This window comes from Aspergillus stella-maris, assembly GCF_047715825.1.
Source record: "Aspergillus stella-maris strain CBS 113639 unplaced genomic scaffold BDV14scaffold_78, whole genome shotgun sequence".
NCBI classification, from domain to species: domain Eukaryota; kingdom Fungi; phylum Ascomycota; class Eurotiomycetes; order Eurotiales; family Aspergillaceae; genus Aspergillus; species Aspergillus stella-maris.
This window is the reverse complement of record NW_027396872.1, coordinates 56,771-79,728: the sequence shown is the minus strand read 5'-3', so window position 1 is coordinate 79,728 and position 22,958 is coordinate 56,771. Positions and strand designations below refer to the sequence as shown.

Genomic DNA, 22,958 nt, shown 5'->3' with positions numbered 1-22,958 from the left:
TTGAAGGTCAGTTACTGACAATAAGACGGCAGCCTGCTTATTATTCAGTGCGACTGCGGGGACACCGCGGAGGTAATCTGGGGTTGGGCATATTATGATCTATACCTGACAGCCGATCCATGGAAATTGGTATCAAGCCATCGGTTATCGGTGCTCTACAGGTTCTAGATCCAGCTCTTTCAAGGAGGCAGCACCAATAGATGTGAGTTGTCTCCAACTCTATCATTAATATGTACTGACAAACGGTATGGAATGCACGCAAAAGTCCCGAGTCCTTTTCGCTTACGAACTCTATTGATATTACAGTTATATTCACCCCCTGGAAATTCCGAGCCTTTCCCCTTGAGGGGTCTCACTTCCTGGAATCCTATCAGCTTGTCGAGCAGACTGCCATTGCACCGGTTAGGCTCACATCAATGCCAGTGTCAAATCCCCGTGAATCTTCGCCTTCAGCTCCAGCTCTATATCGACATTCAAGTCGAGCCTTAATTTCAGACCGTTATCGTCCTGATGGACTTGCCGGTCTGTCATTGACGTCTCCTGTTGCATCTGTCCGGTGTCCTGGTCGAATTTTGTTGACACCTGCCGGGTTTGATACCTTTGCATTGCGTTCGACGGAGAGTTGGAGTTCGGCCGAGACTCCATCTCTGCAAATCTCGTCTGTCGATTGCGCTGGGAGCCAGAGGTAGAACGACTCTGGTAACGTGTTTCTGTATGAGATGGGCGTCTAGGCTTGGGGGGTGGTAGGTCTTGCAGCTCCTCTGCCTCTTCCTCCATTGCGGAGGTGGAGACGTCATCGGGGTCATTGGTATAAGTCTGAGGACCGTAAGACATGAGTTGATTTTGAGAGTTTGTTCACAGTTTGAATCACCACGGCATGGGATGGTGGGAGATACGAGAATAAAAGGTAGACTTCCTCTAGCAAGGGGCAAAGTGGTGACTGTGTGGTTATGATGTGGTAGATACGTGAGTTCAGGCGAGGTTGGTTCTGGCTTCGTTGACTCTGCCAACGGAACGCTAAAACAATCTGCAGGTCTCAACATGTGAACGGAATGTGACCGTGGCAGATGTGTACGATGCGTTCCCAGGGACAGAAGCCCGGCCGGCGTTCCACCAATGTTATCGTTTGAAATGAAGTGGTAGACTTTGACCCGGGGACATGGTACCTCTGACCATGGATATGGCATCAAAACATAAGTCTTAGATCTCCTTATCTTTGTGCTTTCAAGTCTGGCAATGTACGTGCAGGATTTTGTTGGTCTTTATTGTTGGACTGACTGGAGTCTCCGTGTTCATCTAGACCAGCCACACTGTCATGTTCCAGTTCGCTCGATATCGCAGATTCGGTGGTCCGTCTAAGATCGTCGATTATATAGCAATGCATAGTAGGTACGATGCGCTGCGGAGTCGATCTTACGGCAGTTTACTCCTGTCTTCAATTGTCGGTCAAGACTTTTCATTCCTTTCAATTGGCATATATTCTTTGATAAAGGATGGACACAGCCGTGGACCCCAGATTGGAAGGACTCCCAGACACCCACAGCCCAGTCCCCCAACAAAAGCGTCGCGCACCAAAACTCCGTCGCAAAGGCCAACCACCTCCAGAATGGGCCCCCGAAGACCTCACCCACAGCCCCGAAGACAACGATCACGAAATAGCACCCGATCCACCCGCACGACCAGGCGAATGGGAACTCGGCAACCCAGACGCAGATCCCAGCCCCGAAATAGCCCACTCCTCATCCGGCTCCAACAGCACAAACAACGCACAGATCTCGCGTCAAACCACGATCGTCGATGAGAGCCCCGAGCGACACGACAGAGACACGGTCCAATTTAACGATGTGCAAGATACCGTTGGGTCTGGGGGTGATCTCGTGCGCGATGTGAGTAGCAAGGCTGTGAATTCTGCAGGTGAGACAACGCAGAATCTTGTCGGCGCTGTTTCCCATGCGGGTGATGTTGCGGGGGTGGGGAATGAGCAGTTGAGACTCAGGCTGGATTTGAATCTGGATGTGGAGTTGCAGCTTAAGGCGAAGATTCGGGGGGATTTGACGTTACAGCTTATGTATGTTCTGTTCCTGCTCTTGACCATTGGATACCTACTGACCAGATACTTCTTTTTTCAGGAGTTAGGCAATTTTCTCGCCGCGATATCATCTCGTATATACTAGTTGAGCTCTGCTGGGTCTAATTATGTGGGTTTGGAAACCTATTTCATATGTTTCTTGCATGCTCGGATGTAAAAGTTCATACACTTGTTGTCAGAGGTACATAGTAAAGCTGAGTGACCATTCGTTACGCTGAATTCTTTGCAGCCCGTATTATATACACAATACCTTCTTGTAAGTTGTAAATAATGGATAGCGCCGTTGCTGTTCCTCGAGAACTAGGCGCGGCGGCCCGTAATACTGGAGAGTCGAGTGATCCCTGGGTTAATAAGACAGCATCTGACCCTAGACTCTCACTCCAACCCAACAATAAAATGCCACCTTTGATGATTAAAAATTTCCAACTCCAGACCTTGCGGCCCTTGACCGAGGTAGGTATGTGCTTAGGGCTTGGCTCCGCTATACTGAGTCGCTGCGGTCCGACCCTGCACAGCTTAGTCATGTATTTGTACATGGCTATGTATGCGCGAATTCAACGACGCTCAACATTCTTCCTTTTACAACCTCTCTCTATGTTTGCACGATGCATTCTTCAGCGCAACGAGCGCGTCCATACAAATTCACTTTTCAAGAGGAGTCTAAAGACGACAGTTTACCAAGCTAGAGCGTCTCATCATGCCTTCGCAAACAATCTACACCCGCGAAAGAGACCCCTCGCCACAAATCGTATACGCCTTCAAGCACAAGCACATTTCAAAGCAATAATACACATCCAAATCCGCTCCCTCTCATTCTCCTCGTTAACATTCCTCTTCACCACATTACCCACCCCTCTAATACCCCCAACAATATTCCTCACCCTCCTCATAACCCTCTGGACATGGAAATGCCTGTGGATAATCATATTACAGGATAAACTGCTTTATCTGTCTTGGTTGCCGCCCTTATCGAGGAGCGAGGAGGTGGGTGAGTATAAGGGTGAGTTTCGGGGTGTGGATTGGAGAGAGGGGGAGATTAGGAGTTTGGATGGGGTTAGGCTGAGGGTTGTTGAGGGGCGGTATGGACGTTCCCTTTATGTGAAGGAGAAGGGTGAGGGGGGTGAGGAGGGGAGGGGAGGGGAAATTAGAATTGGAGACGAGAGGAGAAAGAGGAAGAAGGTTGTCATAGCCTATCTCCAAGGAAACGGCGGATCTACACCATTACGCCTGCCTCTGCTCTCGCAAACACTAAGAGCAATACACGAGCACGCAAAATCCACCTCGACCTCACCCCCACACCGAACTGCAAATGGAAGTACAGGGTCAAAAACAGAAACAGAATATATCCTCCTCGCCCTCTCCTACCGCGGCTACTGGAAATCAAAAGGCCGCGCAACTCAGACCGGGCTCCGGAAAGATGCACAGGCGTTTCTGAATTGGATTGCCGAGACTTATACTGAACCGAATACGGAATTGAGTGTCGTGCTTTGGGGTCATAGTCTTGGTGCAGCTGTTGCGAGTGATGCGCTTGTTAGACGGCTTTCGACCGCCCACTATACAGGTGCCGCGAGGATCAAGGGGTTGGAGTTGGAGGTGGATGGAACTGAAACGAAGAGGGAAAAGATGAGGCCAATAATAAAGGGACTCATACTGGAAGCACCAATCTCAAGTATAAAGGATATGCTTATCAGTCTATACCCGCAGAAATGGTTGCCCTATCGATACTTGTGGCCTTTCTCATGGAATAATTGGGATGTCAAGGCTTCACTTGAGCGACTATCTCAGCACAAGGCATTATCCTCAACGCCCGCGCATCTTCAGGCTCAAGATGCCGTTCCGCCTATACTGTTACTCTCCGCTGAAAGTGACGAAGTCATCCCACCATGGGTAGCAGACCAACTCGAGGAGAAAGCGAAGAGTGTTGGACTGAATACCGAAAGGAAGGATGTTAAAGGTGCAATGCACATCGAGTGTCCGTTGAAGCACGAGGGGAGAAAAGCGCTTGTTGAGTTTATTACTGGGTCTTCTTCTTCTTCTTCTTCTTCCATTTCCGCTCCGGCTGCCGGTGCTGATACAAAGATCCAGGGCAGAGGGTGATGTATTATACCATTTGAATTGTATCGATATAGATATTAGATATACACTATCAAATTCTTCGTCGTCGCGTTGATCTTTTTTTTTTTTTTTTTTTTTTTTTTTTTTTTTTTTTTTTTTTTTTTTTTTTTTTTTTTTTTTTTTTTGTCCAGCCTGAAGCTCTTGCATCGCTGATCAGTGCACTCTGCACTCGGTACTGAACTGCTGATGAAGGCGAGACAGAGAACTTTGAACTTTGGGGATGCAGTACAGCTTGTTCATATTCGTTTATTCTCAGCCCCTGTCATGCCAAACAAACCTAGCCAAGGCAAGTTCTTCAAGTCAAACTGTAAAGAAAGGGGTTGACTATGATATCCCAAAGATCATCTTTGTCTGGTACCTACCGAAGGGATACCCCAAACCATCCTGGTTTCCAGACTTGCTTCAAGTCATTCAAGCAACCCTGCCACCTCGAGATAAACACCACCTGGAGACAAACAAAAAAACCATAAAGGAATCGTCACGGATGGAAAGCCCGTGAAGAGAATGGACCGGGGCGCTCGAGAAAGGGTTTATAAGATGCTGCAGGATCGAGTGGATGTGATGACACCAACCTTAAGTCCAAGCCAACTCCAAAATGTCAAGGAGGATAACGGCGCATACAGCGCCATAATCCGCGCCCCGGCCGCAGCAACAATAGCGCCGGAGCAAGCCGACGCCGCAGAAAGAAGACTCTTCACAACAGAGCACAAAAATCGATATCCTGATGCAGGTTTGACGCAGGTATTTTGATGCGTCTGGTCATTTCCATCCCATTCTTGATCCTGCTCTGCGCGCAGAGAAATATGGGTTTCTGCCAGAGGAGCACGCCGCCGCTGCACTGCTAACCGCAAAACATAATGCAGCGCGGAAGAAAGCCATCGCGCATGGGAAGCACGCATACGCTGAATCCCTCGCCGCGCGATTCGGCCACCCGCATGCAGCGCAAGATGGGGGGTGGAGTATTCTAGCTCCCCAAGACCAAGGCTCCCTCTTATCTAATCTCGAGGATCTCATTCACTGCGCGTATGAGCTCCGCAACGCAGGATTTCCAGAGAATTGTACACGCGCCCCAGAAATAGACTTCTTCTTCAGCGAGCCGAAACGCAAGGCCGTCTCTATAGACTGCGAATTCGTTGGCGTGGGCCCATTAAATCGAGACGCCCTTGGGCGGGTTTGCGCGGTGGATGTCCTCTCCGGCGAAGTACTGCTTGATATCCTCGTTCACCCAGACGAAAGTATATCAGATTTCAGAACGCGGCATAGTGGTATCACGGAAATGAGTTATCATGCTTATGCCGCGCAAGCTCTCCTCCTCTTGTCCCCCGCTGAAGCCCGTGAGAGATTATCTGAGTTTATAGATGCGCAGATACAATGATTATCGGGCACGCGTTGCACAATGATCTCTCCAAACTAGGAATCACACACTCTCGCATTATTGATACGCAAATACTGACATTTACAGCTGTGCAAGAGCGGTTTGAACGAGAAGTTAACGTCGCTGGAGCCAGAGAGATCTCTGCAAGACGTTCCTAAAGGTCTCGATTCAGGATAGTCCGTTCAGACACGATTGTCTAGAGGATGCATTTGCGCCGAGGGAACTTGTTCTGTTCTGGGTTGAGAATTTGGGACGTGGTGGTCGTGCGCGTGAGAGTAGGATTTTGAGGAGGCTTGGGAATTATTGGGATGCGAACTTTCTTAATGCTCTTGAATGGCAAGAGGGGGGTGGTACGATGGGTAGTGCTAGGTTATGATGGTTGGAGTATATATGTCCATGTAAAGGCTTTATAGATAACAAATTTTGATGGTGTACTTTCAATTCAGCTTCGTTTGACCCCTTGTAACGTCGGTTATTTATATCCTAGTTCGTTTTATTCCCATGGTCACGAGGCTATAAGAGCAGCTCATTGCCGACGTGTATCCGGCGTCTCATTTGAGTCCCAACGATATCAGTACATACTTCTCGTCATGTACGCTGTAATTCCCGCTCACTCGCAAACATCAAACACCGCAACCGTAGGATCATGATCACTCGCCGCATCATCATAATTCAACCAAGTGTTAACATGCACATGCTCAAGCTGCGCTCCCGCCCCCATCGCCTCAGAAACAACCATGTGGTCTAGCTGCTGGTGGTTCGAGTCATAGATGTACGTGTACCGCTCTGTAGCAGGGATTCCGACGATCTCATCGAGTTCAGTCAGTCCGCTGTTAGAGACGAACGTCTTTAGCGGCTGAACGAAGGAGAACTCGTTAAAGTCGCCTGTCACGAGAATCTTGGAGGTGCTGTCTTCGGATAGGATTGAGGAGACGAAGGACTGTTTCTTGTTAGCTTCTTTGTATGATATGCAGGGGTAGGAGTCTTACAGCAACAACTTCAGCCTGCCCAGTACGCTGGTCGACCCCGCCATTAACAGGTGGTCGCGCATCACCTTGGATACTGCTGCCGCCGCCTTTACTAGCGAAATGGACGTTGACCGTGAAGAACTTGTTCTTGCCGTCGAGGGTTTCCCAGGCTGCGGCGAGGGGCTTGCGAGAGGCGTCCCAGGCTTCGTTGGATGGGTCGATGAGCCCGGGGTTGTACTTTAATTCGGCGCCGGAGAGGACTTCGTTGGCCTCGGTGGATGAGCCTGGGTTCTCGTCGCGCAGGCGCACGATGCTGTTGTCGTACAGATATGCGACGCGGATATTGCCGCCTGGTTCGCCGCCGTCTTCGCCGTCAATGGGTGGAATCTCGGTGAAGCTGTAGTCTGGGCCGCCGGCTGCAGCGATGAGGTCGGCCAGCGTAGAGAGAGTTTCGTTGGCGGAGACGACGCCGTCATCAGTGGCACCGGTGCTGTCTTGGATTTCCTGGAGAATCATGATGGCGGGTCCATTGAGGTAGGTCGCGATGTGGTTTGCAATGGTTTCAATGTGGTCAGAGTCGGGAGTAAGGTTCTCGACGTTGTAGGAACCAATGCTGAAGGCGCTGCAGGTGCCGTCGCCGACTAGGGTTGAGGCTTCGGCGACAGTGTCATTTCCACCGGTGACGCTCAGGGCTGTCATTGGGAGAACCATATACTGGCCGTACACCCACTGTACAACTCCAGTAACATCCTCAGGTGTGTCGCCGACCTTGAAGGAGTCGGAATTGCTGGTTCCGTCGAGCGGCGTGCCGATCTTGATGGCTTCAGGGTTGGAATCTGGCAGAGTTAGTATTTCCTCTAATTTCAGTCAAGTCCGACTCACCATCAGCAGTCATAGTCAACCCTCCATGCTCATTTAACCCCGTAACTTCCCAATCTCCACGAACAAAAACATCGCCATACTGATTTGGCTTCGTGATGATCGTCAACCCTGTAAGCGAAACGAGCTCACCACTCAGACTCTCCCAAAAGTCCATACCATACTGCGCCGGCTTGAGAGTTGGATTATCAACAGACAGCTGGCTAGCATTATTCGGCAAACCAAGGACATCCCCATTGTCAAGAGAAGAGTAAGCCTCGGTCGGCGGCGACCGGTCCGTCCCAATAACAACAGGCGTGACTTCATTCCCGCTAGACACAACAGTAATATCCGATGCCGAAGTAAGTTCAGTCAGATAGACATAGTCGTCTGAAGAGCGGTACTCCGATACGGTGGCGCTGAGAGTGATTATGTCGCCCACTGTAACTTGCGACACGGCACTGCTGCCATAGACGTAGATAGAGTCGGAAGTGGCATCGTCATCATCGGGGCTTGTCGAGCGGATGAAGAATCCACTTTCTCCAATTGCTGTGACGAGGCCTTCTACGTCTGTGACATCTTCGCCTTTGAGGGGGGAGAGGTAAGCGTTGCCGTTAATCTCGCTGATCGTCACTGCCGCGGCGGGCAGGACGCACGAGAGCGCGGACAGAGCGAGGGACTTCATGGTGCTGCGGTGATCTGGGGATTCGATCTGTCCAGCGCGGTCTTTATATATGCATTCAGCGTGCCTGCCCCTGATGGAGGCGAATTGGAGATCTTGGGTACCTGAAAGAGCGACCATTGAGGGTTGAGAACGATATCACGGGCTGCAGTGCCAAGCCCAGCCAAGTTACATCGCCTGAACACTCAACGAGTCAGCTTGACAAACACCCCCCTGTGAAGAAGCGCAATCTATTGTGGATTCCCGCTAGAAACTATTTAATATCGCCTTAATCTTCTATCTGCATGCTCCCTGTTCACTCCACAACTCCGTCATGCCCGCGAGAGAGATACGAAGTCTCGCGCTGGCCGGGTCCGGCCGGTTACTAGTTTAGTCTGCTTAAGCCTTGCCAGTGTCCTGTTTCAGGGAGACAATCCGGTTCAGAACAACCTTGTCATCTGTTGAGTCGGAGTCCATGGCAAAGTATGCCACGCGCATACCCTGGAAGCGTACTGTCTCTGGTCGCGGTGTGCCCTCACTCGTCTCACCAGCGGCCTCGGGCCAAGGTGCTCTCCGTCGGATCTCGTCAAATCCTGGCTCAATCATGGCATCGGGGTAGATGGTCTCGCTGTTGGGGTTGATATCGTTGAGGAAACCGCCTTCAACCGAAGCAGGTTCATCAGACTTGAACAGAGGGTCGTGGATGCGAACTTCGACCTTGCGCGATTCTTCAGGAACCCAGTGGATGTAGGTCTTGGGCTTGCCGCCGTCTCGGTCGAGCACAGCGCTGATTGACGTGACCTTGCCGTCGCCGTTCTTTGTGAATGTGGTCGCCTTGATGGGGAAGGGCGCCTTCCAGAGACCGACGCTCTTGCCGGGTGCCAGACGGAAGTAGCCCTTGGCATCCTCCTCACGGAAATCTGAGCGGTCGATGTAGACAATCCTTGTGAATGGCACCTTGTGCGAGCCCATTTCGGGGTTCTTGGGAGAGAAGGGGATGTCAAGGTCGAGCTCTTCGGGGGTAAGAGAGTAAAAGTCTTCGATGACAACGGGAAGAGGGTCGAGCACAAGCATGAGACGGGGCACGCGAGGCTCGAGGTATGTGCGGATGGTCTGGTCGAAGCGGGCAATGTTGATAACGGAGTTGGCGGTGGTGACACCAAGCTCGTTGACGAAGGAGAGAATGGCCTCTGGAGGAACACCGCGACGGCGGAGAGCAATGACGGTGTATAGACGGGGGTCATCCCATGATCGGACATATCCACCGTCAACCAGCTTCTTCAATCCTCGCTTGCTCATAATGGTTCCACTGACGTTCAAACGACCTACTCAATTAGCGCAGCCCAATACTGCGGGGATAGAACATACCGTATTCGCGCTGCATCGGCTCGTATACCTCGAGGTTCGAGTTGAGCCATTCGTAGCTCTCGCGCGACAGGACAAACTCGGTCGTACAGAGACTGTGCGTAATGCCTTCAATGCTATCGCAAAGGCAGTGCTATTGAAGTTAGCATAGACCCCTTGTACATTTAGGTAGTACATACAGCGAAATCGTAGGTGGGGAAGATACACCAGCCCGGAGCCTTGTGGTGCTCCTTCTTCAGCACACGGTACGCAGCCAGATCCCACATCTGAGGGTTCGGGTTCTCGATATCCTGCTTCATACGCAAAAATGCCGTCTGAGGCTCGTATTTTCCATCCTTCATGTCCCGGAACTTCTGCAGATTCGTCTCGACGTCCTGCTCCGCGTCCTTGCACCTGTATCTCGCGCCGTGGTTCTCTCCTCCGCGCTGGAGCTTGATCTCTGTATCGCTGCAATGGCAAACGTAGGCTTTTCCGAGCTGAATGAGCTTCTCCGCATGGTCGTACAGCTGCTGAAAGTTGTCGCTCGAGTGCGTAATCCGCGCAGGCTTGAATCCGAGCCACTGAATGATCTCTTCAATCGCCTTGAAATATTTCTCCTCCTCTGCTTCGGGGTTCGTATCGTCAAATCTAAGGATCTATACCAATCAGCCTCGGAAACCCCACATTGTAGAATCGGGTATAACATACCGTCTCACCCCCATGATGTCTCGCAAATCCAAAATTCACCGCAATCGCTTTGCAATGCCCCAAATGCAAGTACCCATTCGGCTCCGGCGGAAATCTTGTAACAACAGGCTTCACGGGCCGCTCGCGAAAGACATTAGCAAGGAACCCCTGCTTGAACATCGCGTCCGGGTCCAGCGTCTCTTCCTCAGCGGGCTTCGTCTCGGTCTTGGCCTTCGGTGTCGCAGCCTTGGGAGGGGCAGCTGCAGCGCGGGCAGCGGCGGCGGCCTTCTTCGTGCGCTTCTGGGTGCGCTTCTTGAGCTCGTTCTTGGAGACCATTTCGCCGGTCTCTTCGTCTAGGACGAGCTTGGCGGTGGCTTCTGCGAGGGCGTCCGCCATTTTGATGGTGTTGATATTCGTGTTATTCGAGTTAGAAGGTGAATTGGCCGTGTAGACCGGGTATATTATGTTGAGACTGGAATGCAGGGTGAGTCACGGAGATCTGAATCAAAAAAGGCCAAAAATGTCCCACCTTATCAGCGGGGTTGTGGCTTTGTGCCTGATGGGGAAGGCGGTGTAGTCGGAGTCTCGTGACGATAAGATCTGACACCTCAGGCATTAGAGTGATAAGCCGCTCTCATCGGCCATCAACCGTTGAGGTAAACACTGAACCCTCTCGCATCAGAAGTCGAAATCTTGCGCATCTGATCAATTAACCCACTTCCTACGCGCTCATCTTAATTTGATAAAACTCTCGAGGCTGGAGCGACCGTTTCTTTGACCCCATAAACTGCATCCCGCTGCTGGCATCCGCTATATATTTTCCCGTACTGCCAAGTCTCACCCAGAAAGTGAAAGAAACTACGAGCATAAGACAGAAACAGAGAACGCCGCCTTTAGACTGACCCGGAAGGAATACTGCCATTGAACGTTCTCTTACTTCTTCAATCTGCCCTGAGTACAATTGTATTCGATGCCATCTGCAGCATGCTTACTTCGCCTGCCCAATCAGCTAACAAACCGGATGAACCAAGATCCAATTTATGCAGTTCCAACGACTTGCGCTTATCTCGTGAGTCACATTCCGGCAAATTCCGTGTCTCGTATTGGCTGGATGTAGGGTTCTACTCCCTGCCAGGTTCGAGTACGAGGTCGGAGCCAATATCCAGGGCATTGAACCGTCCGGCTGTATACCATCAGAGCAGCCAAGTCATGGAACGACGCAATGAAAGACATGCTTACAAATGTCAAGGGAAAATAGATTAGAAATTCAGCTTTGAGGGACCATGAAGAAGAACCTGAGAGAAAGTCAGAGGGGAGTATAAAAAGCCGTCAAGGACAGCCCGGAGATGGTGTATCTCAATAACAATCAGCATTTGAATGAACTAGCTATACGTCGTGCCGTCTCAAGTCAAGTCAATATGTCCTACTCCGGAAAGAACGCAGTAATCATCGGCGGCACCCACGGTATGGGTCTAGCAACAGCATCGCTCCTCATCTCGCAAGGCGCCAAAGTCATCCTGACAGGCCGGAGTGAAGGACCCATCGAGTCCGCAAAAGCCCAACTAGGCGAGAAAGCGCACGTCCTGCAATGCGATATCGCCTCTCTGCCAAATATTGAACATCTAACCGAAGAAGTCAACGCCTTTCTCAACGAAGAGGAGATAGACTTCCTCTTTCTCAACGCAGGCTACGCAGCCCTTGAACCCTTCGAATCAGTTACAGAGACCTCTTTCGCAAGGACCATAAACACAAACCTCTGCGGCGCATTCTTCGCTGCACAAAGATTCACGCCGTTAGTCCGCGAAGGAGGCGCAGTGGTCTTTACATCTTCCGTCTCAGCGAAATTCGGGTTCCCGGGTATGGGCGTATACTCAGTGTCTAAGGCCGCAGTCTCACCGCTCGTCCAAACACTTGCCGCCGAGCTAGCACCGCGTCAGATAAGAGTTACCGCTGTAGCGCCTGGCTTTGTTAAGACGCCGACGATGGGTATATCTGGTGTGAGGGCTGAAGAGCTGGTCGGGTTTGAAGAGGAGGGCGCAAAGATCACGCCGCTAGGACGAATTGCGAGCGCTGAAGAGGTTGCTAAGGTAGCGGTCTTCCTAGCGTTTGAGGCGACGTTTACTACGGGGAGTGAGATACTGGTTGATGGGGGGTTGATTAATGGGCAGAAGCAGTAGGTTGTAGTTGAGAACCGCTGGAACCCGATAGGGGAAGTATACCTGGAGTGGGGAATCTTTATATCCCCGCTACCGAGGAAATTCGATGTTCGCATTCAATAGCTTGAAGTATATGCAGTAGAATAGAGGCTGTCTAGCTCAAGAAGTTAATCTATATGCACAACTCCTGCATAAGCACACTAAACTCAATCCAGCCTGCACTATTATGCAACTTATCAACCCCTCAGCCCCCACCGCATCTAAGCAGTCACCAAGTCAATCAGTCAGCTCATGTTCAGCCCCCAATCAATATTCCCGAGTAACATTTTTATCCTGACGCCGAGGCATTCGAACTCTCCGACTGCATCCTCCCTATATCAACTACTTGGTCGCATCGCGCCAATTCACCCTCCTACCGCCGACCGACCGCGATACCTACCAACCAACCGATAACATGCCCCGCAACCGCATAGCCTGCTTCCACGGCGCGGGCTCAAACGCCCAAATCTTCGAAATCCAATGCTCGTTCCTCTCATCCCTTTTATCCCCTCAATACAGCCTCGAATTCTTCAACGGCCCCTTCACCCGCTCCGCAGGCCCCGGCGTCCTCCCCGCCTTCGACGAGTGCGGCCCATACAAATCCTGGTTCGACCCCAGCGCCGAAATCAATTTCAACTCTGGGGATGGGAGCGGGTTTGATGGGATTGGTAGGGATGGTGTTTGTCGGGTTTTGGGGCTCATGGAGGAGAGGGCTAGGAAAACAGGGTTTGGTGTTGATGAGTGGGTTGGGGTATTGGGGTTTAGTCAGGGGACGAGGGTTGCGGGGGGTGTTTTGCTGGATCAGCAGAATTGGGAGGCGCAGGGGGAGGGTCTGGCTGGACGGACGGTCGGGAAGGGGATTAAGTTGAGTTTTGGCGTTTGTTGTAATGGCGGTGGGGCGCCGATGGAGAGTGAGGTTTCTTATAGTACGTTCTTTCCTCTCCCTACTTATTACATGGATTGATATGGTGGGGTTGTGGGCTGACTGTGGCTGTAGAATTGGATAACCCTGAAAAGATCGTGCGGATACCGACGCTGCATGTCCACGGGCTCAAGGATGAGTTCTTGACGAACGGCCGCGAGCAATTGGCTAGATACTACGATGCGAGCACGACGAGTCTATACGAGATCAACTACCACCACGCCATGCCGTGGGTGAAGACCGAGAGCGAGGAGTTGGCGAGAAGGATCAAGGAGTTGGATGCAAAGACAAAGGCATAGAGGATATACTAGATGGATGGGGTATATAGGTGATATATGTGATATTACGTATACAGGCGTATCTAGATGAAGACCTTCTGTTCGAAAGCTTGGGTATATCAAGATTAAAGAATAGAAAGTGGTTTGTGAGGCGAGCGCGCTGGTAAAACGGCCATCTCCTTAATCACCGTTTCTTCTCCATCAACGACTTCTCTTCGGGTGTACACCAGCGCACTCCTCATTACACCCGACGGCATTCGTAAGGCCGCAATCTGCAGCTGGAAGACCCGCTCGCTCTCTTTTGGGAGTCTGCCCTCTCGGGCTAGGACATTCGCAAGGTGCAGCTCGTCCGTGGGGCAGGACGCGCCCATTTCCTCGACAGTCACAATGGCCGCTAGAAAGTCTGATGCTGAGTGTGAAAAATACATCCCCTGTAGCGGTGGTGCCTGGCGGAGGTACCGGAGTGCTTGCCGTCGGATAGACGGGGAGCGGCATTTGACCACTGTGATGAGCAGCGACATTCCCGGTCCCATGTCAAAGACGAATGGGGGTTGTCGGCCGTTAGCCGCTGATTTCGTTGCGGCTAGTGCGCTGGGTGCGTGTGAGACGACAGCAGCAAAGTCATTGTTGTACTCGTCGTAACATGATTCGGTCGTTGCAAGACGGGTTCGTACAAGGATAAGGATACTTTGGTATGTCATTGTTAGGGAGGCGGTTATGCCGTGGGTATGTGCTTGCATGTCGACAAATAGGGGTTTCGTTTGGTTTTTCCCGCGGTTATAAGCAACCACTTCGGGCATGGTCGAGAAATGCTCATGCCAGAATAAAAGCCTTCTTTCGAGATCAACCTGCCGCAGTCTCAAATCAAGTCCTGGATCCGTATCTGGTATCGAAACCGGTGATTCTTGAGTCGCCCGTTGAGCATCACAGTCAAACGTCTTCCAGTCCACAACAACAGCATACAGCGCCGCTCGTGCGCCCGCCAAATCCCTAAAGGTAGCATACTGCGACACACTCTTCAATCTTCGATCCGGCAACGGCATTCCCCCATTGACAATAGCCGCTATCGTGCCGATGCGCTGTAAGATCGGCATAATTGCGGGATCAATCTTGCCCACCGTCATCGCCGCCAGCCCCATTAACTGCGACGCCTGATGATAAAGTACCAACGCGGCCTTGACATTTCCCTGTAATATCTCAATGCAAATAAACAAGACGCAGCTCACCAGCGCAACAGCATGATCCGCTACACCATTTGCAATCTGATCCTGCAACTTATGCAACGACCTCGAGTACCAATGCAGTGCCTCGCGATGCTGCTGCGAGCGAAGCTGCGGCAACCGATCCGTATCCTCAATCTGGAAAGTCGGCAATCCGCCAAGGGGAGGCGGATTCTCATAAAATGTACTAAGCGAAACAACAGCATCCCAAATAGCCGGCTCACTCCCACAAATTTGCAACACCGTCCCGCGCCAGAAATCCAGATCCAGCGCGTCGGAGAGCGACGGCGCGGCGTGGAAAAAGTAGTACTCGAATGCGCGGCGCTCGCGGGATTCGGCTGTTGTTGTGGATAGAGCCCTGGTCGGGGAAACTTCAAGAAAGTCGCATTTTCGGCCTGTGCTTGAGCATCGCAAACACGCGGGCTTTTCTTCGCCGCATTTGACTTTGCGGATTCTGGGGGTTTACCGTTAGTGGAGCTGCTATCTGCTGATAAGGGGGGACTGGGGACGCACTTGCAGGTCTTGCAGCCGGTTCTGGACTTGAGTCTGCTGTATCGAACCGGTCGCAACAAGGGGTTCATGATGGTCGTGGCTGGAGTTTAGTCATTGCTTCGTCGCAGATCAGTTGCGAGCAGACATAAACTGAGAAACGGTGAAGTTGGAGTTGGAGTCGGTGTTTGGGCTGAAGGAGTGCAGGATTCCCCTGGTGAGCACTATCCCCAATCGAGTACCATTGCTGCCTGAGGTGTCATTTAATATACTGTCAGACGAGGCTTAAAGCTGACTGCGTATAGACTAACCAGACAATGACAAAAGTGGATCAATTGTTTTCGTTGGAGATCAGGATTAAAGCCGACTTTTGATGGTCCCATCCCAAGCCTGTCGAATTGACCTCCAATACAACTCCTCATCAGCCGCAACGAGGGCACAATGCTGCCCAGTGTCAAAACGGACCCCATCAACACTGTATCCCCTAATCTTGCCTTCGTCGATATGCTCCTCGACATCCTCCCATCTCACAATTTCATCCTTCATCGAGTACATATATAGTCGTCGGGTTGACCCGCCAAACACTTCAGGCTTATTGAGGTCCAACCTCAGCCAGTCAAGACTTTGGATGAGGCCGATCTTCTCAAGTCCAAGTATGGTCCCAATAACAGGGTACAGAACGGACCGACCCGCCGCATGAAGGAAGGGATGATCTTTTGCCGCGGGGAGAGATACCGTTGCGGCGTTGAAGGTCCGCTGGAACGAACTATCGCCCGGGCAGCAGTCGAAGACGACAAGTCTCAGTGCGGAGAGGAGCAAAGCGTGATCCGCCTCATTTTGTGCCTTGACTGCTCTCGCGAGTTGTATACCAATATTGGCCCCGCCGTTCGAGAAGTTGTGTAACAGAATCGGTCGCTCTTTAGGACTGGAGTGAAGGAACCGCGTGATTACCTCCCTTGCCGGAGCCAGGCGCGCTCGCACAGCGTTGAACGTCCGGATGGTAATGTCTAGAATAGAAGTCGGTACGAGCAAAATTGCAGCTTTTGAAAAGCGCTGCTTGTATCCATTCGTGTACTTGCTCAACCGTCTGGGCGTGGCTCCCCCGATCCATGTACAGAGTATGATCAGCGCCTCGGAAGTAGGTGGTTCGTGGAGGTAGATCTCTTGACCGATGGTCTTCAGACCGGTAGCTTGCTCCATAGTCGATGGTTGATATGGAGACTTGGAGATGGCGACTTGGTTGTTGGAGACGTACGCACGCTCGCTGAGTGTTGAGGTTGCAGCCCCCACTAGATCTAGGTTGATAGATTCCTTAGACGTAGAAGTAATTGGAATAAAAATTAACCGAGCCAGCATCGCTGTTGCTGTCGCCGTCACAATGGGACATCTTGGAGGTGTCAGATGGAACTGTGAGACCTGGGGAGACGTGAAGCTTCATTACCTAGTCACGTGCCGTACCCTTCTCCAGGGATGCACCAATTGACAGCAATGGAGGTTCTAATGGAGAATCGATGAGACATGAGTGGCCCCTAAATCTCGGGTGAAAATCTCAAAAACATCACTACGAGCGTTCGGCCTCTCAAGGGAGCAGGTAAGGAGGTTGGGTAGCAGCGGTCCGCCGAACGGCTACAACAAACCGCCCACACAATTGAAGAGATATAGGGAAGTATGCAATTGATGATAAAGGGCTCAGAGTGTCCGTGCTGAATTCGGTATCTGGTGGTTGAGGCTTAAGTTCAGACCCTGAATGTGCCGCATCGGTGCCGCATCTATGAAGTCTACGCCGCACATGGGCCATATCTGAATTGGGCTCAAGTGCGACATACATCATCTGATACAATTTACATTTTTGAGAATGGGGATTGATTTACAAGTGAGAATTATCTAGACAAAGAGTAGGTTGGGCTGTTGTCATCACTTCATGTAGTAGGAATATGGCATCAGGAGATGGAGTTGGGAAAGTGATAGGAAGCCCCTTCTGATAACACAATATAGGTATAGATAGGGTGGATGGAATCTATGTATAGTAAGAATGTTCCAGAAATCCAGAGCACACCCAGTAAGAGAAGGACTAGTAGTTGTATCTCAACTTGTAGAGTGAATTCCCAGTGAATCCTGATTTAGCATTCACAGATTCGCAACCATGCAATCAACCCGTCCATGATTGGTCTCAGGACTCAGTATCGGCTTGCCGGCTCGTCTATAAGTACAGCAGCCTCCGGCCGAGACGTGTTCGAACTCTGAGGAGAGCTTTCGCACTCAATTGTTTCCGAACCTACCCGTCCTGTCCTATTCTCTCGGTTGGTTCCATACGAGCGTCTAGGCCTACTATCTCACAACGTATTCCGATTGAATAGTGACAATGAACAAGGTCTGACTGGCGTTTGCATTAGATATACCTTCAGCTAATAGTTAACAGAGCTTGACTTTACTTCCTAGTATCGACAACATCCCGATCGGAAATCAGCTTTAGGTCTTGTTTCATATTTGTGTCTTCTTTCCACCTGATACCGAACGCAGGGAGGGTATCCAGATATTAGCTTAGTAAATCTTGATTCACTGGATCTGAACTCACTTAACCTGAGACTATATCCATACATACCTATCTATCAAACCACAACAGACCGACACGCCTGGACCATACGCCTACCACACTTTACCACAAGATGGCCAACCAAGAACCCCAGTGTCCCCGCTGCCGAGAATTCGGCCATACACACGGAACATGTCCAAAGTATCAGTGGGCCATGAAGCGTACAGAAGAACTGAGGGTATGTATAACCCTCCATTCAACCAAGTGTATAAAAGCTCCAAGCTAACTCATTCCGCTCTAACACAGTCGAACCAGAATTGCAAGGAGTTCAAGGAACTAAGGAAGCGGATGAAGGAGTTGATTGTGAGTTTTATCCCCTTCTTTCCTTCGTCGCTTACTGTCAGCGGAAGCCATAATCTTCTTTAGAATCTCATTATTAACATCCTACAGGCAAAGGGATCGAAAAAGGTCGTGGACGAGCAAGTCAGACAGGAAGAGCGGGATCAGAGGCGGAAGCGTCTCAGAGAAAGGCAGCAGGAACATCTGGACCGTGATCCTAGGCATTGCTTGGGCAATCACAATGTCCAACAGCGGACCCAGGATTCCTCGACGTCCGAGACACCGACGACAGAACCCGAGCAGAGCATAGATCCGACAGCTCAACAGGACTTGACGCACCGACCGGCCCCATCAACCTCTCAACCACAACCTCAGGAAATCCCATCCCCGTCAACCGAACAGACCCCAGTCCTAACCCTGGACCAAACACCAACAACCACCCCATCTCCAGGCCTCAGCTTGCCCAACTGGAGCACACCCTCAACACCCCAACTCAACAACCCACCCCCACAACCCACCACCTGGAGAGCAAATTGGCACTTCTCAAACGGCACCCCCCCTCCTCGCCATTATGACGCTATAGTAGGCGGATACCCCGCCTGGTACGAGCCTTATGTCCCGCCTGTGCCGGGCGAGGACTATAATTTTACTCCTAGCTCTAGCTCTAGGACACCGACACACTGGGAGAGGAAGTATAGGGATGAGGAGAGGGAGAGGGAGAGGGAGAGGAGATCTGCGTCGCCTTCGCCGGAAGAGCGTGGTTCAAGGGGGAGGAGGCGTGCGTATCGTCGGTAGGGTAGGGTAGCCTGTTGATGCACGATTTACCCGGGCATACCATAGTTGCTTCGTCAGTTTCATAGGCCGCGTAATGCAGCGGATGTATGGATGTTGGATGATAGTATTGCTAGATGACATCTATTCGGGAATTTGATTTATTTTATTTTGGCTTCTTTTTATAGCTATATTACATCTCTAGCCTTTCTGTCCTCTTACCTTTGAAACGTAGTTAATGTTGAATATAGTCTTGTGCTTGCTGACTTCCATCAATCCATCCATCGATAGCTAATTGTACCCGCGGCTACGGACTACAGACAGACTCAAAGCCCCGAACTTTTATGATCTCATTCAATAATGAAAACGTCACACAAGACATTGAAGCTTAATGTGCACAGTACCTCATTGAGTAGTGCACTACAGCGTAGCCACTAGCCGCTATGAAGAGAACCCACAACTTCCATCCATGGATCCTGCTAATATATCACGCGCCATATAAATTCACCGCTGATATCTAATTCTGTTCATACAATATAGAAGTCAAGCAAAGTAACCTAAATTTAACACCCGAAACACCGTCGCGTCTCAGCTCGTTTATTCTCTAAGCTGTCCCTCATTGTGCACCATACCTCTTTGTAGCCCCACCAGATTACAACCACGAGACTCCTTTGTTCGTAGAGCCGTTTGTATGAGCTTCGTTTGTATCAAAGTGTCCACTTTGAGGAATTTATAGAATATCGGTCCGTACATGTAAAGATGGGGAAGAGTATAACTTGGATGGAATCCGTCGGGATGGTTCTTGAGTTGGTGCAACTATCTACGTTCTTCGTCGATTGAGTCGGCATTTTCTCTATCTATTCTTCTAGCAATCTTCTTCTTTTCTATTACATCTGTGAATCAAATCGACATGGCCGGACCAAGCACACGAAACAACCCCGGAAACAAGGGGAAAGCAAAAGCTGTCCCAGAGGACCCCGACGCCCTAGGTGATGAGGGCGTTGCCCAGGCTGAGCGCGGTACGTCCCTTTCAGCTCACCACTGTCCATTCCAACACAATATATCATCCAACTAACATAGTCATTTTTCATAGAACAAGGCCAACCCCTCCCCGCGTCAGCCCGCACCATAGCTCGCCACCTCGAAATTCGTCGAGACTTAGACTGGTCCCTTGACAGCGGCGACCAAGTAACGCGAAGCTGGTGGCAGCGTCTTGCGCTCGTTCTCCAGCGGCGGGGCGATGTGTCAGAACCAGGCTGCGAAAGATGTCAAGAGGAGGACGTGACCAGGGGCATATTCACTTCGTGCGTGAGTGCGCCGGCTTTAGAGGGGAAGGCGTTTCAGAATGGGGCTTGCGCGAACTGTATTTGGGTTAATCGGGGGAGAACATGTTCGGGGAGGCATGGGGGGAGGGCGTTGGATGGTGAGACTTTGAGGTATGTCGGGTTACGTTATTCCCTTGCTTAATATAATGGTTGAGGGGAACTTGGGCTGATGTGTGTGGTAGGCAATGGCTTCAAGACGGCGAAGAGAGTCTCCGTACTGCGATTACCAAGGAGACGATCCAGAATACTGAGATCGAAGAGGAGTACATCGAGACGGACCACGATGAAGACGAAACCGAACATGATGAAAACGAGGAAAACATCGAGCCCCAGCCATGTCCCCAGCAAGAGCAAAGGCAACAACAACAACCGCACCACGAATACGCAAACGCAGACACCTTCTTCGGCGCCTTCACCCCTGGCTCCCCCTTCGCCCGAGTAGGCCACTCCCAGCGCGGCCCACGCTGCTTCTTCGACGGCACCGAACTGCGCTTCCCCATATCGCGCGAGATCTGGCAAGATCGTGCCCGGCTAGCCGTTGCACGCTCCGACCTTGCTCATTTCGCGGCGATTATTGATGCCCGGCTCTTTGAAAAGGGAAGCGGCGAGGGGGGTAATGACTATCTCTTTTGGAATAGAGAGGCGCGTCGCTTACCGGGTCTTTATCCTTTGCCTGGTGGGTGGCGGCAGAGAGGGCTGAGGTCTCCTACGATTGAGTCTGGGTCTGAGTCTTCTGATGATGGGGGACCGGATGACGATGTATGTATTCTATGACGAAGTTGTGGATGCAGTTGCTAATAATCGACAGGGCAACGGCGGTGCGCAGATCAAGAGTAATAACTCGAGCGAGGGTCGGGAGAGGCAGACACAGCCCGGCCCTTCTGGATATCTACGGGCCCCTGTACAGACAACACCAGGCATCCAGCGATCTCCAGCTCGTGATCCACGGCCTCAAGCCAGGAGACGAGAGGCTGAAGCTACAAGGCAGTCTCAACAGTCGATGCTGGGTCCTCTACCGGAAATCCCAGACAGCCAGGTATGCGCCCCCCTCCCCCCCCCCCCTTCAACTTTCCGACGACATGACTGACGAAAAACAGCCCCAACAGGTAGAGGACAGCGAACCCCCGATCATCGTTGTGACGGAGGGTACGACCATACAAGACATCGATGCAGCCATCTGGGCAAACGCACCGAGGTACGGACTGCGGAATTATCTGGACCGTGTCAACCATAATGTCGAGCCCGAGGAGGCAGAGGCCGCCAGACAGTATTATGAATGGCAGTATGCTAGAATACGTCCTCAGTTCTATAGGCTTCCTAGGTATACCCAGGATGAGCCCGCGGCTGAGCAGCGATATTCCTTTCCGGTACAGTCGGCACTTGCATACCCAGACCAACAGGACTACCACCGGGCTCAGCCTACATATCCCACGGTGACACACAATGCATACCCGGGGTATGAAAGGTACCAGCCTATGTACCCACAGTCTCAGCCACATCCCTACAGTGATGTGTCCTGGAGGCAGAATTCCCAGGTCCACGCCTACCCCCCGCCCCCCGAGCCCCAACCGCGTCAGTATCCCCCACACGCCAGCCCTATCCTCTGGGGTCAGCGAGGAGGTCCATTCAGGCATCCCCGCACACCAACACCCATACCTAGACCTGACCAGATACACCCGAGTCTCCGCCCAGTTGCAGAGGAGCTGATCCCTGACCCGAAAGAAAAGCCCGCGTCTGATCCTCTTCCTGTACAGCAAAGCATCGAGTACTCGGATAATAGTGAGGAGCAGGAGCAGGAGCAGAATCAAATGCAGGATGAACATAGGCCCCATGTTCCACAATGGCAGTTGGCGCAGGGTTGGCATCCTACAAGGAATGAGAACGAGCCGAGGGTAGACCCCTCGCGACAGGAAAAGGCACGCGAATACCCAGATGAATTCCCAGAGACACAACAAGAGCAGCAGGAGGAAGATCTACCTGATTATGAAGACGAGGAACAACTCACACTACAAGAGGAGTCTAACACACAGGCAGCCCAAGTCCCAGTCGAGCGGCAGGACAGCCAGTCCGGAACAGCCCCTACGTTTTCATCCTTCCGGCACGAACGAACTACCGCTTCCCCCGCAACAACGGATGACAACAGATCTCCGAGTCACAGTCCTAGCTACCAGGGCAATCGCCCAACTGGAATCAAGCAGCCAACCTTTGACTTAACCGCTATAGTCCAGGCTGAGGCGCGGGGGGTAGACCGAGAGCAAGCCTCTGTGGAGCGTGCGGATCAGGGGCTCAGAAGTATCGCTGCATCGGCAGTGGACAGAAGTTTTGGGTCTACGGCGACAAGTTCTGGGGTAAGGAAGACGGCGAGGACGAGTATGTATAGATCGAGAAACCGTGATGAGGAGGCAGAGGGGGACGAGAGACCAATCAAGAGGCGAAGGACCAGCAATGAAGAGGAATAGATATGGCAAGAGGGCTAGGCGCTGGTCATCGTCCACTTCAATGAATAATGATGTCAATTCCTGTCTTGTGTTATGGAAAAAGTGAAAAGGGCGTTCTAGATCGTTTTAAGATTGGATTTACCTGTATCTAGTTTTGTCTTCATGAATTGTTCTTCATATACTACTCAACTCGGCTCACTACTCTAGTCACCACGACTGATTGATTCCAGGCCTTGGGAACACCTGACTAGACCATTTGAGTTACTATAAAGTCTTCCTGTTTCATTCTGTCTTGTTCCAGTTCTCCATATTCCCCTCCCAACTGCTCCTCGGTCAAACAACTCTCTTCTG

The 22,958-nt window shown here is 51.4% G+C and overlaps 10 protein-coding genes across 10 annotated transcripts; 5 read left to right on the top strand and 5 right to left on the bottom strand.

Annotated features, from left to right (window-relative positions):
- Positions 1–408: 408 nt before the first annotated feature.
- Positions 409–834, bottom strand: BDV14DRAFT_204630 (uncharacterized protein; the record flags this gene model as incomplete). The annotated part of the gene is made up of 1 exon (XM_073774559.1): positions 409–834. One exon carries the CDS (start codon positions 832–834, stop codon positions 409–411), a length of 426 nt encoding a protein of 141 aa, XP_073623497.1.
- A 1,525-nt stretch (positions 835–2,359) lies between these two features.
- On the top strand, positions 2,360–4,186 carry BDV14DRAFT_192923 (alpha/beta hydrolase; the record flags this gene model as incomplete). The annotated part of the gene is made up of 3 exons (XM_073771692.1): positions 2,360–2,546; positions 2,853–3,168; positions 3,253–4,186. The coding sequence occupies 3 exons, from the start codon at positions 2,360–2,362 to the stop codon at positions 4,184–4,186; spliced, it is 1,437 nt and encodes a 478-aa protein (XP_073623496.1).
- Positions 4,187–5,922: 1,736 nt separating this feature from the next.
- Positions 5,923–8,174, bottom strand: BDV14DRAFT_182459 (endonuclease/exonuclease/phosphatase family protein). The gene is made up of 3 exons (XM_073770235.1): positions 7,430–8,174; positions 6,569–7,383; positions 5,923–6,519 (listed from the first exon to the last, which is right to left on the bottom strand). Exons 1-3 carry the CDS (start codon positions 8,088–8,090, stop codon positions 6,190–6,192), a joined length of 1,806 nt encoding a protein of 601 aa, XP_073623495.1. The 5' UTR covers positions 8,091–8,174; the 3' UTR covers positions 5,923–6,189.
- A 291-nt stretch (positions 8,175–8,465) lies between these two features.
- BDV14DRAFT_192921 (tRNA synthetases class I, catalytic domain-containing protein) lies at positions 8,466–10,493 on the bottom strand (the record flags this gene model as incomplete). The annotated part of the gene is made up of 4 exons (XM_073771691.1): positions 8,466–9,391; positions 9,435–9,564; positions 9,611–10,066; positions 10,119–10,493. The coding sequence occupies 4 exons, from the start codon at positions 10,491–10,493 to the stop codon at positions 8,466–8,468; spliced, it is 1,887 nt and encodes a 628-aa protein (XP_073623494.1).
- A 938-nt stretch (positions 10,494–11,431) lies between these two features.
- Positions 11,432–12,410, top strand: BDV14DRAFT_182455 (putative short chain dehydrogenase). The gene has a single exon (XM_073770234.1). The coding sequence runs from the start codon at positions 11,444–11,446 to the stop codon at positions 12,272–12,274; it is 831 nt and encodes a 276-aa protein (XP_073623493.1). The 5' UTR covers positions 11,432–11,443; the 3' UTR covers positions 12,275–12,410.
- A 124-nt stretch (positions 12,411–12,534) lies between these two features.
- On the top strand, positions 12,535–13,565 carry BDV14DRAFT_141116 (uncharacterized protein). Its single transcript, XM_073766341.1, has 2 exons — positions 12,535–13,218; positions 13,290–13,565. Exons 1-2 carry the CDS (start codon positions 12,708–12,710, stop codon positions 13,511–13,513), a joined length of 735 nt encoding a protein of 244 aa, XP_073623492.1. The 5' UTR covers positions 12,535–12,707; the 3' UTR covers positions 13,514–13,565.
- On the bottom strand, positions 13,566–15,395 carry BDV14DRAFT_141121 (Zn(II)2Cys6 transcription factor). The gene is made up of 2 exons (XM_073766342.1): positions 15,226–15,395; positions 13,566–15,166 (listed from the first exon to the last, which is right to left on the bottom strand). Exons 1-2 carry the CDS (start codon positions 15,291–15,293, stop codon positions 13,618–13,620), a joined length of 1,617 nt encoding a protein of 538 aa, XP_073623491.1. The 5' UTR covers positions 15,294–15,395; the 3' UTR covers positions 13,566–13,617.
- A 163-nt stretch (positions 15,396–15,558) lies between these two features.
- On the bottom strand, positions 15,559–16,401 carry BDV14DRAFT_192917 (TMEM53 family protein; the record flags this gene model as incomplete). The annotated part of the gene is made up of 1 exon (XM_073771690.1): positions 15,559–16,401. One exon carries the CDS (start codon positions 16,399–16,401, stop codon positions 15,559–15,561), a length of 843 nt encoding a protein of 280 aa, XP_073623490.1.
- Positions 16,402–17,867: 1,466 nt separating this feature from the next.
- On the top strand, positions 17,868–18,868 carry BDV14DRAFT_204621 (uncharacterized protein; the record flags this gene model as incomplete). Its single annotated transcript, XM_073774558.1, has 3 exons — positions 17,868–17,972; positions 18,041–18,133; positions 18,185–18,868. 3 exons carry the CDS (start codon positions 17,868–17,870, stop codon positions 18,866–18,868), a joined length of 882 nt encoding a protein of 293 aa, XP_073623489.1.
- Positions 18,869–19,754: 886 nt separating this feature from the next.
- BDV14DRAFT_204620 (DUF3716 domain-containing protein) lies at positions 19,755–22,628 on the top strand (the record flags this gene model as incomplete). The annotated part of the gene is made up of 5 exons (XM_073774557.1): positions 19,755–19,863; positions 19,938–20,280; positions 20,352–20,928; positions 20,978–21,205; positions 21,267–22,628. The coding sequence occupies 5 exons, from the start codon at positions 19,755–19,757 to the stop codon at positions 22,626–22,628; spliced, it is 2,619 nt and encodes an 872-aa protein (XP_073623488.1).
- Between the last annotated feature and the right edge of the window lie 330 nt (positions 22,629–22,958).